Raw genomic sequence first — 13,304 nt, forward strand, 5'->3', positions numbered from 1 at the left:
ATAGTTTTCCAACTGTACATTACATTACTACAACTATCTGTTTCTTTTACTTGCTTGTAAAAGTGCTGTTGAAAGAGCACTATAGCGGTTAATAATTATGTATAATTTCTATAAATATATACAAAAAGTGATAAAACAATAATCTTCAATAATATTAATGTCAATTTATTTTAAAAATTAAACTCGCGTACTTAACAATAAAATAATTTATTGTTATGTTTACACAGATAATTTATATTTTTATTAATTCACAAAATCTAATTATATATTCTGTGCCAACTAGAATCTAATCCGCAAAGATCATTATTTAGTGTTAATAAATTTGGAATAAGTTATTGGTGTGTGCATTGTGAATATCGTGCTGTTACTCCCTACTGATAACCTTATCTTAAACATTTTAAAAATTTAGCTGGCATGGTCCTTTGGATAATGAACATACATTAAACATACGGTTCGTTACAATTTTTATCATACTGCTGCTTTATGTATATTTGTCTTAAATTTTTTTTAAATAATTTATCGTAGCATATTTTGTTTTTCTCTGTTTTTGGCTTAAATTTAACACAACGTTAAAATCCCTAATCTATCAGGTTTATTATACGGTAACGCCTTACTCATAAAGGTGTAAAAGAGATTCGGCGCATAAGCCTCTTGATGCGTCATGTCCATCATAATTCAAGTAGTTAATTTCGATACTTTAATAGGTAACAAGTTTTACATAATATAAAAATCACTACATATTACACGCTGGCATCCCCTACCGGCGCAGCGTAAAAAGATAGCACACGTTACTAGACGATTATCACCGCCTAGTGTCTGTTACAGGTGCCTCCACACTTTAGAGCCTTTCCCTGACAAGTAAATACAAGCACGTTAAAGAAATATTTAAAATCAATAACAATACTCCGACAGGTTCACGCTAGTAAAACATTGTTCTGGAGGAAAGACCACGATCTTGCTAGTGCAGCGTGAGATGTACACCCACGAGGTAGTTAGACAACCTTGTTTATGTAATTTTTGAGGCAGGTTGCGACGCAAACCGACGCAATGTTACGTGGTTGTGGAAACCAGCCCGTAGACACAAGACAAGATGAGGGTTGTCTGAGTCCGTTAGATGATGTCTAAGTCCAGCAGGATGTCTTACAGCAGGAATGAAAATGACACTGTTTGACTTTACCTAAGTTTTCCGTTAGCAAGCATAATCATTTTAAAGATATTTTATCATTTGAATATAAATGAAAACATCTTGTTTATTTCCTTAATAGATGTCACTAAATTAAATCTGATGTATAAATTTCAAGGTAAAAAATGAAATATTTTACATTAATTAAATTTTTATTGCAACACGCCAATTACTTCTGGCAGTACAGCCTGCAGGACTAGGTAGTAAACAATAAATAATTTCAATAATAGTTTTAATTCTAGTTTTGGGAATGCCTTTTCTTACTACATTTATTATTTCTGAAACTGCATAAATTGAAGTAGACGGCTTGTATTGGTTTTTAACAAATTTCATAAGCTAATCAATGGTTTCACCTTTGTTGTGCTCTTGCTTTTATCTGGGATTCTCTGTAGTGAAAAATAAAATCCTCATTATCATATCATCCAATAAATGCAAGGCATAGGCTTCACACAAAGATTGCCACAACGAGCAGTCTTGAGCTGCCAAATTAAATTCTAAGTATATGAATATTATGTATGGGACCTATTCCACTCTTATCCAACTTAAGCTTATTAACTTAAGTTATTATTTTTATCTAGCCAATTGTGTTATACTGTTACACTGCACTCAAGGTAAGTCTCACTCACCATAGGCTTGATGCCATAACTAGAGAGCTGACTGGTAACTTGATGCATGGTGTCATGGCTTACATTTTGTTCTTTCAACATAGGTTTTTATTCTCTGTTTATATAATACTATGAAGTGTGAAATAATATCCCTTCAAATGCAGACTTTCTTATCTGAAATTACTGGGCATCAGGAACTAGATTGCATTTTTCAGTCTCAGTTTGAACTTGACAGTTGTGTTATAGCTTTTTTTTTTATGATCCCCGCTATTGGGGGCCTCTCGTACCCCTATTTATGGTGGGATAGGGACTTTATTAGCATTTAATTTATTCACTTAATTATTTTATTTACATTCTCTTGTCTTTCAATCTGTTCTTTTATACCACAATTCTGCTTTCTTTCCCTTTTGCTCTGTTTTACCATTCTTCGTCCTCTTTTCATTTTACATTTTCTTAATTTCTAGTTTTGTTGTATCACATTTTTATCTTTATCTTTATCACAGTTTAATATTGTTTATTTTTACATATCTTTTTTGTTTTTGTTTGTTGATGCCTAACTTTTATTTTTTTCTATTGCATTATGTATAATTCTTTTGCAATAACTGTGTTATAGCTTTGGAGTTTAGAAATTTGCTCAATAGACTTATATATACTTCACACACACTTCTGACTTTTAATACTTGTCAAAAAAAAAGAGCCAGGCATACATCTTGGCAATTATTTCATAAAATATCATACAAAGCAAAATTACAAAGACTAAGAAATTATGACCATAAAGATGTCAAGGTGTCAATTACCAAATACATAATTATAAAAGTTTTTTATGTTACTATGTGTCTCTAATTGTTTTCCTTTGGCGGTAGATATTTTTAGATCTTAAGTTACTGGTTGGTTGGTGCACAAACATTGTCCAATGTAAAGGATTAATAGAATATATATGTAAACTATGTTTATACTTAAATTAAATATTTTAGAAATACAGGGTGATTGGAAATAGATGTCAATGGTATTAAGGGTTGAATGTTTAGCTCATTTGCTGTTAATTATTGTATGTTGTGTGGATACGGTGTACATTCATAAATATGTTTTTCAGAAATAATAAATAATGTAATGGATAATATAAAAGTAATTTCTAAATCTGGATTACTACATATTAAAATTAATTATTTTTTACCAAGTTATTTTCCTGTCACATTTAAATGAAAAAAAATAATATAATGTAACAAATTTCCAAGTGATCACTTTATTGAAAATTAATGTCAAAGTTGTTAAACATTTTTGCTGACAAATGTGCAAGGCATTCACCCTTTCATACCTTTTACTACCTCATTTCTGTAAAATCATATATTAACATATTTTTCTTCCTACAGATAAAAGAAAATGTTGGATTTAAAAGGCAACAGCTTGCCCAAAAGGCAAAGGGAGTTAAACAACAAGGTAAAAGAAGCAACTAAGAAGAAAGTTCCACTAGAAGCTGTTAAAGACAAACATGAAGCCACTGATGTTGACAAGCTGTTTAAAATAGATCTGGCTTCAAATTATAAAAATATTGGTTACATTATTGATGTTTTAAAATCGGGTGACAGTTTGCATATTTCCAGGGCACTTAAGTGTGAATGGATGTACAGTGATACATATTCAAATGTTATTGAACCAGATAACCTTCACCAAAAAATTTTCCCATACATGTCAATCAAAATGAAGAAAAAAATGCTGTCCTCTATAGCTATGCATTTAAAAACAGAAAAGCGAATTGTTGCTTTCTATGAATATTGCTGGAAGAAAAATTTATATAATAATGCTTATAAATTTCTTGTTCTCACAACAGAGGAGTTTAAGTTGGAAATCATAAAACAAAAAGTACCATTAAAATTCGTAAATGATGAATCTGATTCCTTTAAACATTTCTTTGGTGAATCTTTTGTCTTATTAGTAGCATATCTGGAAACAATACACAAATGGCTGGCAGAGTCGTTGTTGCTCAAATTTCGTCATTTTTATTCTGTCTCTGATATTACATATTTGAAATTGATAGAAAGATATGTGAATGTAGAACATAAATTGAATCCTGGGAGACTTGGATTTAGAATAACAAAAGACATCATGAAGAAACACAAGGATAGAGTTAGGTTCAACCCTCAATTATACCTGTATGTACTAAATTACAAAGCTATAGTTAAATGTAGCAGCATAGAAGATGCTAAAGTATTTGCAAGAGCCTTATTACCAAAAACTGCTTCACAATTTTGGCAAGAAAACTATCGACGCACTTATAAATATATCCTTGATGTTATACCAAAGCAAGAGTTGTTTGAATTTCTCAAAGAAATATTTCATGAATCCTATCCTTGCGAGCAGTTTGAAACAAGTCCTATTTTTTATCATTATCGCTACTATGACATGTTCACGGTAGAAGAAAGAGAAGCGTGGGCACTGGAAAACATTGAGAGTCAAAAGGAATATCTTGGACCCGGGCAAGATTTTAAGTGGTACCAGTTTGTGAATTTTGAAAGTGCTTTAGAAGGTATTAAGAAATATATAATGATTACCATTGACAAAGAAAAGAGAGGTGAAATGATCAACATTTTAGTTGGATCAGCTAGAACTCAACAAGATTTGAAAAATCTATTCCAATACTACTATGATAGACATGTGAACGAAAGTCCATCTAACAAGGAACAATTTATGAACACAGTCATTTTGAATCACAATGTATTTGAATTTGATGAGGAGTGTTGGAATGGATTTAATAAACTTCTCTATAGTATGCACATCTACAGTAACTCGGGTTTCTTTTTCATGACCGACTTCAGGTTAATTGTAGTAATTTATAACATAATCCATGGTAAAGAAATACCAGAACAATTTAAGGAAATCCTCTTTTCTGGATTCAATCACTTGTATACAGATAAACTAACAAAGGAGAAAAGTAAAATGCTTTATGATTACTTAATTAATTTATATGTCGAAAAAGTCCAAGAATACGAAGGCAAAAGTTATGAAGGCGATGTAGTAAAAAGTATTAGACAGTATATATCCTTGGTTTTAAGAGTAATGGAAATTTTTGAAAAGACAAAAGAAGAATGTCCTGATGTTATAATGAAGTACATTAAATTGGATTGGGATGAATTTAAAAATCATCATATACTGAAGGAAAAGAAAGAGGTCAAAGTTTTGGAGGAGTTTGACTTAATTCGATTGTTAAAAAAGGACTCCTCCCTGCTCAAGGACAAATTTCCAACTTTAAAGGAAACAATGAACAACAGTGTTTCATTTACTTTAAACCACTTGGTGAGAAAGTTGCGAATTTATTTTGCAACAGATGTAGCTAAGGAGTTTCTTACATTTTTCCTAAGTGTTTTGTGTGATCCTAGCAGTTGCCATTTAGCCATTAATACTTCTGTCTATGGTATTTTTCAATTAGCAGATGAAGAGTTTAAAACAGAATTTATGTTTAAATATTCACCCAGTGATTCGAAAATTGACCATGAAAAAGTTGGGCAAACTGTATTACGCATACAAGAAGCCATTTGTCGATTTTCATGCTACTCACGCCCACCGGTTCCACTTGCAAACACTCTTATCTTTTTAAAAGGTGACTATGTACATTACTGTCTCCCAATGTTCAATCATTATTTTGTGAACCTGCCAGACCCACTTGCTATAAAATTTGTCGAAGCTACTCTAAATGCGCCATTATCTGTACAGAAACATGGATTACGATTGGCTTTTAAATCTTATAATGCAGACGATTTGAAAAAACTTGTCTTGGCTATTTGGAAGAAGACGAAAAATATATCATTACGGTCAGTTTTATATAAAAATCTCTTTGAAAAGATAATAACTGAAGATGAAGTATCACAGATGCCACTATTTGAAGCATTGATGGTGTTCACATCGGAAATGCGTGAAGACGACGATAGAGACATTTATGATCTATTTTCATCGAGTAAATTGCCTACTAAATTCACAGGAGAATTGCTTAAGTGTGCTTGGACAACAGTAAGCAAGTATAAACAGAGAACAGCTAACATAGAGTTCCAAGCAAAGATTCTACGTGTGATAATATCAAAAATGAGAATAATGGATCGGAATTTTGTATTAGAAAATATTATTAACCCACACATTAATGAAATGTTAACTAACAGGCAAATTCGGCCAGCTTACGACAGCCGTGAAGTTAGTGAGAGGGTCAAAGCAAAATGGGCCTTGGTGGCAAACTACATAATTGTTGCCGAAAGTGAAGACGCAATTCGAAGGAGCGAAGAACTGGTGATATCTATTATTGAAAGTTGCATAGAAATGTGGGATGAGGTACATGATGAAATATACACAGTAAGGTTGTTCTGCAATAATTTCATAGCCAGCCTGAAGAAATACAGCAACAATTTTTTTAACAATTTTAAATCCATTAACTATATATTTGAAGCAGTATTGCGTATTATTTTAGACAAACTACCATTGCATGAAATGTATATGACAATTTGGGATCTGCGTCTATTGATTATAATGAGAAAAGTTTGTGGAAAATTGGAATGTAATGAGTCTGGTAAATTTGAAAACATCGAATATAAACCACTGTGTGATGAATATGCCAATGAGATTGGAAATCTAATCGTAGATTCAGTTATCAAAAGGCAATTCTATACAAGTTTTCTGAATAAGATAACTCAATTGACCCAAGACAACATTTCATTATTCTCCTCCGCTTTAAATAAGACAGAGGAGTCTGTTTGTGTAAGAATATGTAATACTCTTACACAGTTTAAGCTAACAGAAGTATATTTGTTGGCTTTGTCTATACTACCTTCCGACATTCCACTAAGGTACCAGGATAACTGTAGGGAAATATTAAAAAAGATTAAAAGTTTGGATAATAATGAAATACAAACCTTGATACACCATAAATATATACGTGGAGATTTCAAAAGACGAAAGTACATATAAATATTGAATAAATAACATTAACCGATAATCTTTATAGTAATTTTGGCCTAACAATATCTTCTAGATGTTTCTGCTGCTACTATGAGCCAATATTGGTTAACAACCAATGCTAAAATCCTAATGATGTTAGGTCGAAAATATTTACTATTACTATATTTGCTACTGTGTGCTTTAAATGTTGAATTGACATATATAACTAGAATAAGATATGTAATTGATATTTATTTTATAATGTGTAACATTTAAAGAGGAATATAAATGGAGTTTATTTTGCTAATACACCCAAATCTTTTTTTACATGGTAGATATATTGCTTAGAAAAGCGCACAAAAATAGTATTATAAAATACATGTGACGTTTGGTAAATTAGGCGATATGTTCAACAATTTAAAGAATAAACAAGATGTTAAAACTAGATAATTTTCCAAAAATCTGCGCAAAAGAAATGCTCATGAAACTCGTGTTATGTACGTGTTTATAAAACAAAAAGAAATAGTGCACGGTGAAAATTCTATCCATAAGTACAAAACCTATTAAAATCCAAATTGAAATTAGGACTAAAGATCAATTTTAAGACTATTCCACTACATGATAATCGTGAACGTTTATTAAGGACTGGACCAAAAATGCTACCATCAGAAGATACGTCTGATATGTCTAGCACAACTGTTAGATTAGGTTTTATTTGTTCTTATAAAGTCGCAAAGTTGTTACTAGTCGCTGTTTTTTCAGTTTTTCTAGTAGTTTACACGATTCTTGATATCTAGTTACACAAAACTAAAGATAACGTTTTAACGCATTCTCCTTTCATAATTAAATAATACTAAAGGGAATTGTTCTAGAAAAAAAATCGTATAAGAAGTGTATTTATTCTTTTTGATTAACCCGCATTATTTCAAAATCGTGTAAAGAAAGAGTTGGGTGTAGTTTACTAGTACACAGTACTTTGTGCCATAGGATCATAGTTCTTATATAAATCATCACCGGCCTCAAAAGTAGGAACTGGCTATACTAAATATTTTATATAAAAATACATCTAATAATATGTTATTTATGTCTAGTCAAATTAAAAGATATAATGTAAAAGCTCCTATTACCGCGGTATGAAAATTAATTTTAATTATGGTAACAGATTCAGATATTACAATTTCATTACTAGCTCCTGTTGGATCGTTATGAGATTATTTAACACAACTTATCAAATCTATTAATCATGCAGATTTCTCCTGCCGCGGTATCAAGTTTAAAATTATACTAACTTGTAGTAGAAAGTTAAAATTTAATTCTTGAACATTCTGCTTAGTATGTATTAAAATAACAGTAGATGAAGATATGAATAAATATGCTATTCTTTTAACCACAGTTGTAAATTGTTTACTTCAGTTTTATACATTCGTTTGCTATTATCCTTTACACATAAGTTATTATTTTAAATGTAAACATGTCGTTGGAATTATAAGTTTAATAACTAAAAATTAATGCATCGGTTTTGTTTTAGACTTTTTTACTTTTTATAATCTTAGTTAAGAGAATTATAGATTTTTGTAGCGGTATTTTCCAAATATCTATGTGATGTTGTTACAGATGTGTAGTGATGATATATGTTATAAATGGATGTTCAAAAAGTGTGTATTATTTATAACTTATTTCCATAGGATTTTTTTAATTTCAGATATATGTCTGCGATTTGATAGTACAGTTACAAATAATATCCAAAATCCACAATATTCTCGAAATAGAACAGAACACCCATTATTTTACATAATCCCGCAACTTCCTATGACCGATCGTCGCAACTGTACTTCCGGAAAGAGTCGAGATGGAGGATCGTAACGTACGGCGGATTTTCCGCATTTCCTCAAGCGACCATCAACAAAATCTGACATTTGCGAAATTCAAGATGGCGCCCGCGCCGCGGGTATCGACTTTTGCTCTATGCATTTTTTCTCAATATCGGTGTCGTTTTCGGGTAATCGCACGGTTTTGTCTGTCGTTTGATTATTTTCTTGTCTTAATCGACTCTGGCAGGTGTGTAGGGTTTTGGCATATTACCAGGTGCATGCAGAAAAACCTAGTTTTAGTATAAGACCTATATTTCTTAATGTTACAAGGTAAACGAGGTGATTGGTTATAGGTGAAAAAAATTGACAGGGTGACTTTTGTTTTTACACCGTATCCGAAAACAAGGTTTCAGAAATAATTGACGTAAAGATAACATAGTAAGGAAATCGTTTTCACAATTCGTATTAAATTTATTTGTTCATTGTCCCTGCAGACTGCACTCCCAGAAGGTATTATTCGCATTCCAATAGAAAAAATCATCAAAAATAAATATTTCATAGCCTTCACTTGATACAGGATATTTGGAAAAAGGTGTAAAAAATTAAATGTTTTTGTTCACAAATAAGCTATGCATTTATTCGTTTAATGATTTTATGCGTAACTATTCACCTCCTATTTATAAACTAAGGGTTTTTATATAAAATCTACTAAGGGGATTCATAAAAATAAAGGTCGACAGTCGTCGATAAATGCCAGACGCAGGCTTTTTCCAACTAGTTTTACTGAAAATTTATGATGGTCCCACTGCAAGGACGTTTTTTGAATTAAATAATGACAATGACAATGCGAAATCGCAGCGCAATAAGCTCATAAGAAGCCATAATAATAATATTTAAAAGAAAATATTGAGGGTAGAAATAAAACAATGTGTGTAATATCGCAAACTTAAAATTTTTATTCTACTTAAAAATGCAACATTTATTAATACTTCGTATAAAAAATAATTACGTAACAACAAATACGTGATTTGCTCAAACGTTCAGCTTGAACAGAGCACATGTGTACTATCCTTATAGAATACTTTTGTTCAGCAAATTAATAATGGTGCTATGTACGGCGAACATATACAGCACTCGCCAATCCTTAGCAAATAGAGTGACAATTAATTCACTGCAAATATAATACGTGAAACGGAAATGTTACTGAATAAATTATAAAGTATTATTTTTCTTACTTTAGTTAAAAAATTTCACTCCCAACAAAAACCTTGCGTGTTCTATAATTTATATTAATCACTATTTGCTGAAAATTAACAAAAAAAAAACAATGTCATTGTAGCTGCCACTTGAACCTCCATGTTTTATCGGTCGATTGCTAATCTGTCCCGACTGGTACCAGAATAACACTTGTTGACAGACAACTGCCTTAGAGCATCGGCTAAACTGCAATAGGGCGATAATTTATATATCGCGCGAATGCGAGAACTTTGAACGATATTCGAGGGAACTCGCGGGTAAACAAGCGGGCGATAAAACATGGAGGTACAAGTGGCAGCTACTTGTTCAAGAATAGCTTCATGTCCTCAAAATTGTAATTTTTCCAACACTGAACAAAATAACTTCACCGATTGATTAGATATCATCTATCGTGTATTAATAACAAATTGAGACAGTAAAACCTCTTCAGTGAGTTTTTTCGAACTTACAAATACAATCTGAATTTATATAGATCGATATACAAATCGGACATCAATGTAATAAAGTATCAAAAATAGTTACTAAAATAATAACAATCGTGTAAAGCTCTGCAATTTTAACCAACTATTTATATTCGAGTTACCTGTTGGACGTTTCCAAACATATTTAAAAGCTGTAAAGCGTTCATTGTTAAGCTAAATCATAATGTTTGTTGCTTTTTCGTTTTATGATTAGCTTGTTGAACATAAGCTAATAATTAACTTTAAGTAGCAGGTACATGTATATTTATAACAAATGGATAAAATAAATTTGCAACCTCACTATAGCCATACGTAATAGGGATAATCACGCATATTGCTATAGTGTAGATTTCATTACTGAGAGATTATATCAAAAAGAATAAGAGATAGAACCACACTTAGTTGATATTTCTTTAAAAATTTGGCTTCTTGTTTAAACCTATTTTAAAATTAAAACTATTATTTAAATAAAGGAAATGTTCGACTAAGTATTTACGTGGGTACTTTCATATTATATACCGATTGACTTTTGGCCTTTAAACAAAAAACCGTTGTGTTGTCGACACTTGATAAAAAATATTTACTTTTTAAACATTAATTCATAGTATTAATTTCAATCCTTGATTAATTAAATGATAATTAGATTAATGTAATAAATAAAGATTAGGATAATTGTTTTAACCAATACAAATACTTTTGGTTATATAGCTATTCGACATGCAACAAAACAACAAAGACATGACCGTCGCTAAGATATCAACTAAGGCGATGTCGACACTACCGATTTTGGTTGAAGTGGCCAAAAGTCTCTCGATCACAACTGTATAATCTAATGCTGAAAATATTCTTAAGGATCTATACTGCGCATTAACACAACTAATCTATTTCTCTCAACGATTTACTTTATCTTAATTTGTAACTCACTAATTTGCATAAAGCCTAATATCAAAAATAACCATCGAGTAATATTACTGGGACAACAGCCAAATAACTTATAAATAGCACTAGTTTAAATTGCCCGTTAGGGGTTACAAAAGTTGTAAAAATTTGATTCATAATAAAGTTATAACTAATCTCTATAAAATAAGCGAATACGACAAATTACAACATATTTACTTCTTTTTATTTTCCAACTGATAAAAGCCAACTGTAAGGTATAGGCCTCTTTAGGATCGCCACGATAACGACGATGACGACGACGGCGACTTTAACTATGTCGTTGGTCCACCTGGTAGAAGACCTACCTGCGCAGTGTCTGCCGGCTTATAATTGCCACTCGAGAACCTTTTGGCTCCAGCGGCCATCAGTTCAACGAGCGATGAACTTCGCCCACTGCGACTTCAGACGGGAAATTTTATCGAGCTACGTCGTTAACTTTGGTCCTTCTGCAGATCTTATCTTCTTATTTCTGATTCGATCTCGCAGAGAAACTCCGAGTATACCTTCCTCCATTGCTCTCTCGGTGACCACGCGTCTTTTCATCAAGCGTAAGCGACCACGTCTCAAATACAAATGTACTTATAAAATTTAAATTTAATCTCGATTAACCTTAATAATAATTAGTATTAAGAAAAGCAATCGGAAGGCATTTAACAATGTATTTAAAATTTTACCAATCGATCATAGTATAATACAGGAGTCGACAAACCTGTTATTCTAAAATCAAAATAAATATAAAATTGCCATACTTGAAACGAAGAATAAGCAATCGTATTGTTGAAGATCGATGTACTTTGTGTAACTCCTAAAGTATATTTGTAGTTGCCACATTTGAACCCACAAAACGTCGCCACAACGCCACACTCATACGATACTTCATATACCCTCCAAGATATTCCCGTAGGTGTATAAATAGCAACGTAATTTTATTTATATATTTTATTCAATAATAGTGGTCACGGATTTCTGTTTTTGTGAGCTTAATTCAGTTAAAGCTGCTTCGAAATGAAATGGCCAACAGCCTTGCGGTTTACTTCACAGCGGAGTTTCATTTAAGTTAGGATAGAGAACTCTCTCTATACCTAAACTCATTTATTCCGGAATACAAAAAAATTGTTTTAAAAAACCAGTTTTCTGATGTAAACTTGCTTTCGTAAAACTTATATAAAGATATTTATTCTAATGTAACTTTTTTTCGAAAAGTGAGGGTAGTTTAAGAATTGTTGAAGGTATATTTTTAGCCTGTTCTATTTCATAAGAACGACAAAGCCAAAAAGGTTAGAATATCAAGTTTGCCGACCGCCTGATATAATAACAATAAATCAGACACTATACTAAGTTAATTGAAGGATTACCTCATGACTAGTGTTTGGAAGATTCCTTGTATATAAGAAACTAACAGCATTTCGACTTGATGATTACGTATTACATAACAGTGTTATTCTATTTTTACTTCTATTTCTATTATAAACCTATAATTACTTTATGAATTAATTTCATTCATCTTTATTATAAATAGCTTATCAGAATTTTAGCAAATTCAAAGACCCGCATGTAAAATGACTAAACAACACACTTGTTAGTCGAGAAAACTTAAACATCTCTTATTAAGTATTTATTCGGTCCGTTTAAAAGTGCATTTGACAATCGCATCTTAGTCGCGATACTCTAGTGTACGTCCCAATTTGTAACTAAATGCTGTTTGAACCAAGGCGTTTACAGTTTAATCGAGGCTCAGATGTGAGTAATGAAGACGCTTAGGTTAGCTTCTTTGAAGGCCCCTAAGATGTTAGGGATCATTCATAAAATACGACTAATCTGATGTAGGGGGGTGGGGGTGGGGGAATACAGATCATAGATTGAGATTTTTTTTAAAAATTTAATTTCATAAAGTGTGTTAACGTGATGTTGTAACGAAGGGGAAAGTGGTTAAGGAAAGTAAAATATCAGGTAACGTATTTTACTTCGTTTTAGCGAACGTTTCATAAAGTCACTAGACGTAAGGGCCCTTCTGAGGGGTCCTCAACTTGGACTTTCAAACGCGTTAAGCATTCAGACCCCATGTGGCGGAAAAAGTTCCAATGTACGTACCTTAATTTCTACGTACGTTTGTATCATACCTATACGAGGA

The 13,304-nt window shown here is 31.8% G+C and overlaps 1 protein-coding gene across 1 annotated transcript; it reads left to right on the plus strand.

Moving 5' to 3' along the window:
• Positions 1-304: 304 nt before the first annotated feature.
• On the plus strand, positions 305-8,313 carry LOC137924459 (uncharacterized). The gene is made up of 2 exons (XM_068767845.1): positions 305-451; positions 3,159-8,313. The coding sequence occupies exon 2, from the start codon at positions 3,169-3,171 to the stop codon at positions 6,733-6,735; it is 3,567 nt and encodes a 1,188-aa protein (XP_068623946.1). The 5' UTR covers positions 305-451; positions 3,159-3,168; the 3' UTR covers positions 6,736-8,313.
• The last annotated feature ends 4,991 nt before the right edge of the window (positions 8,314-13,304 follow it).

Source organism: Battus philenor, unplaced genomic scaffold (genome assembly GCF_028537555.1).
Source record: "Battus philenor isolate CCGP_79_NKW_IND1 unplaced genomic scaffold, ilBatPhil1.0.hap1 SCAF_24, whole genome shotgun sequence".
Lineage (NCBI taxonomy): Eukaryota > Metazoa > Arthropoda > Insecta > Lepidoptera > Papilionidae > Battus > Battus philenor.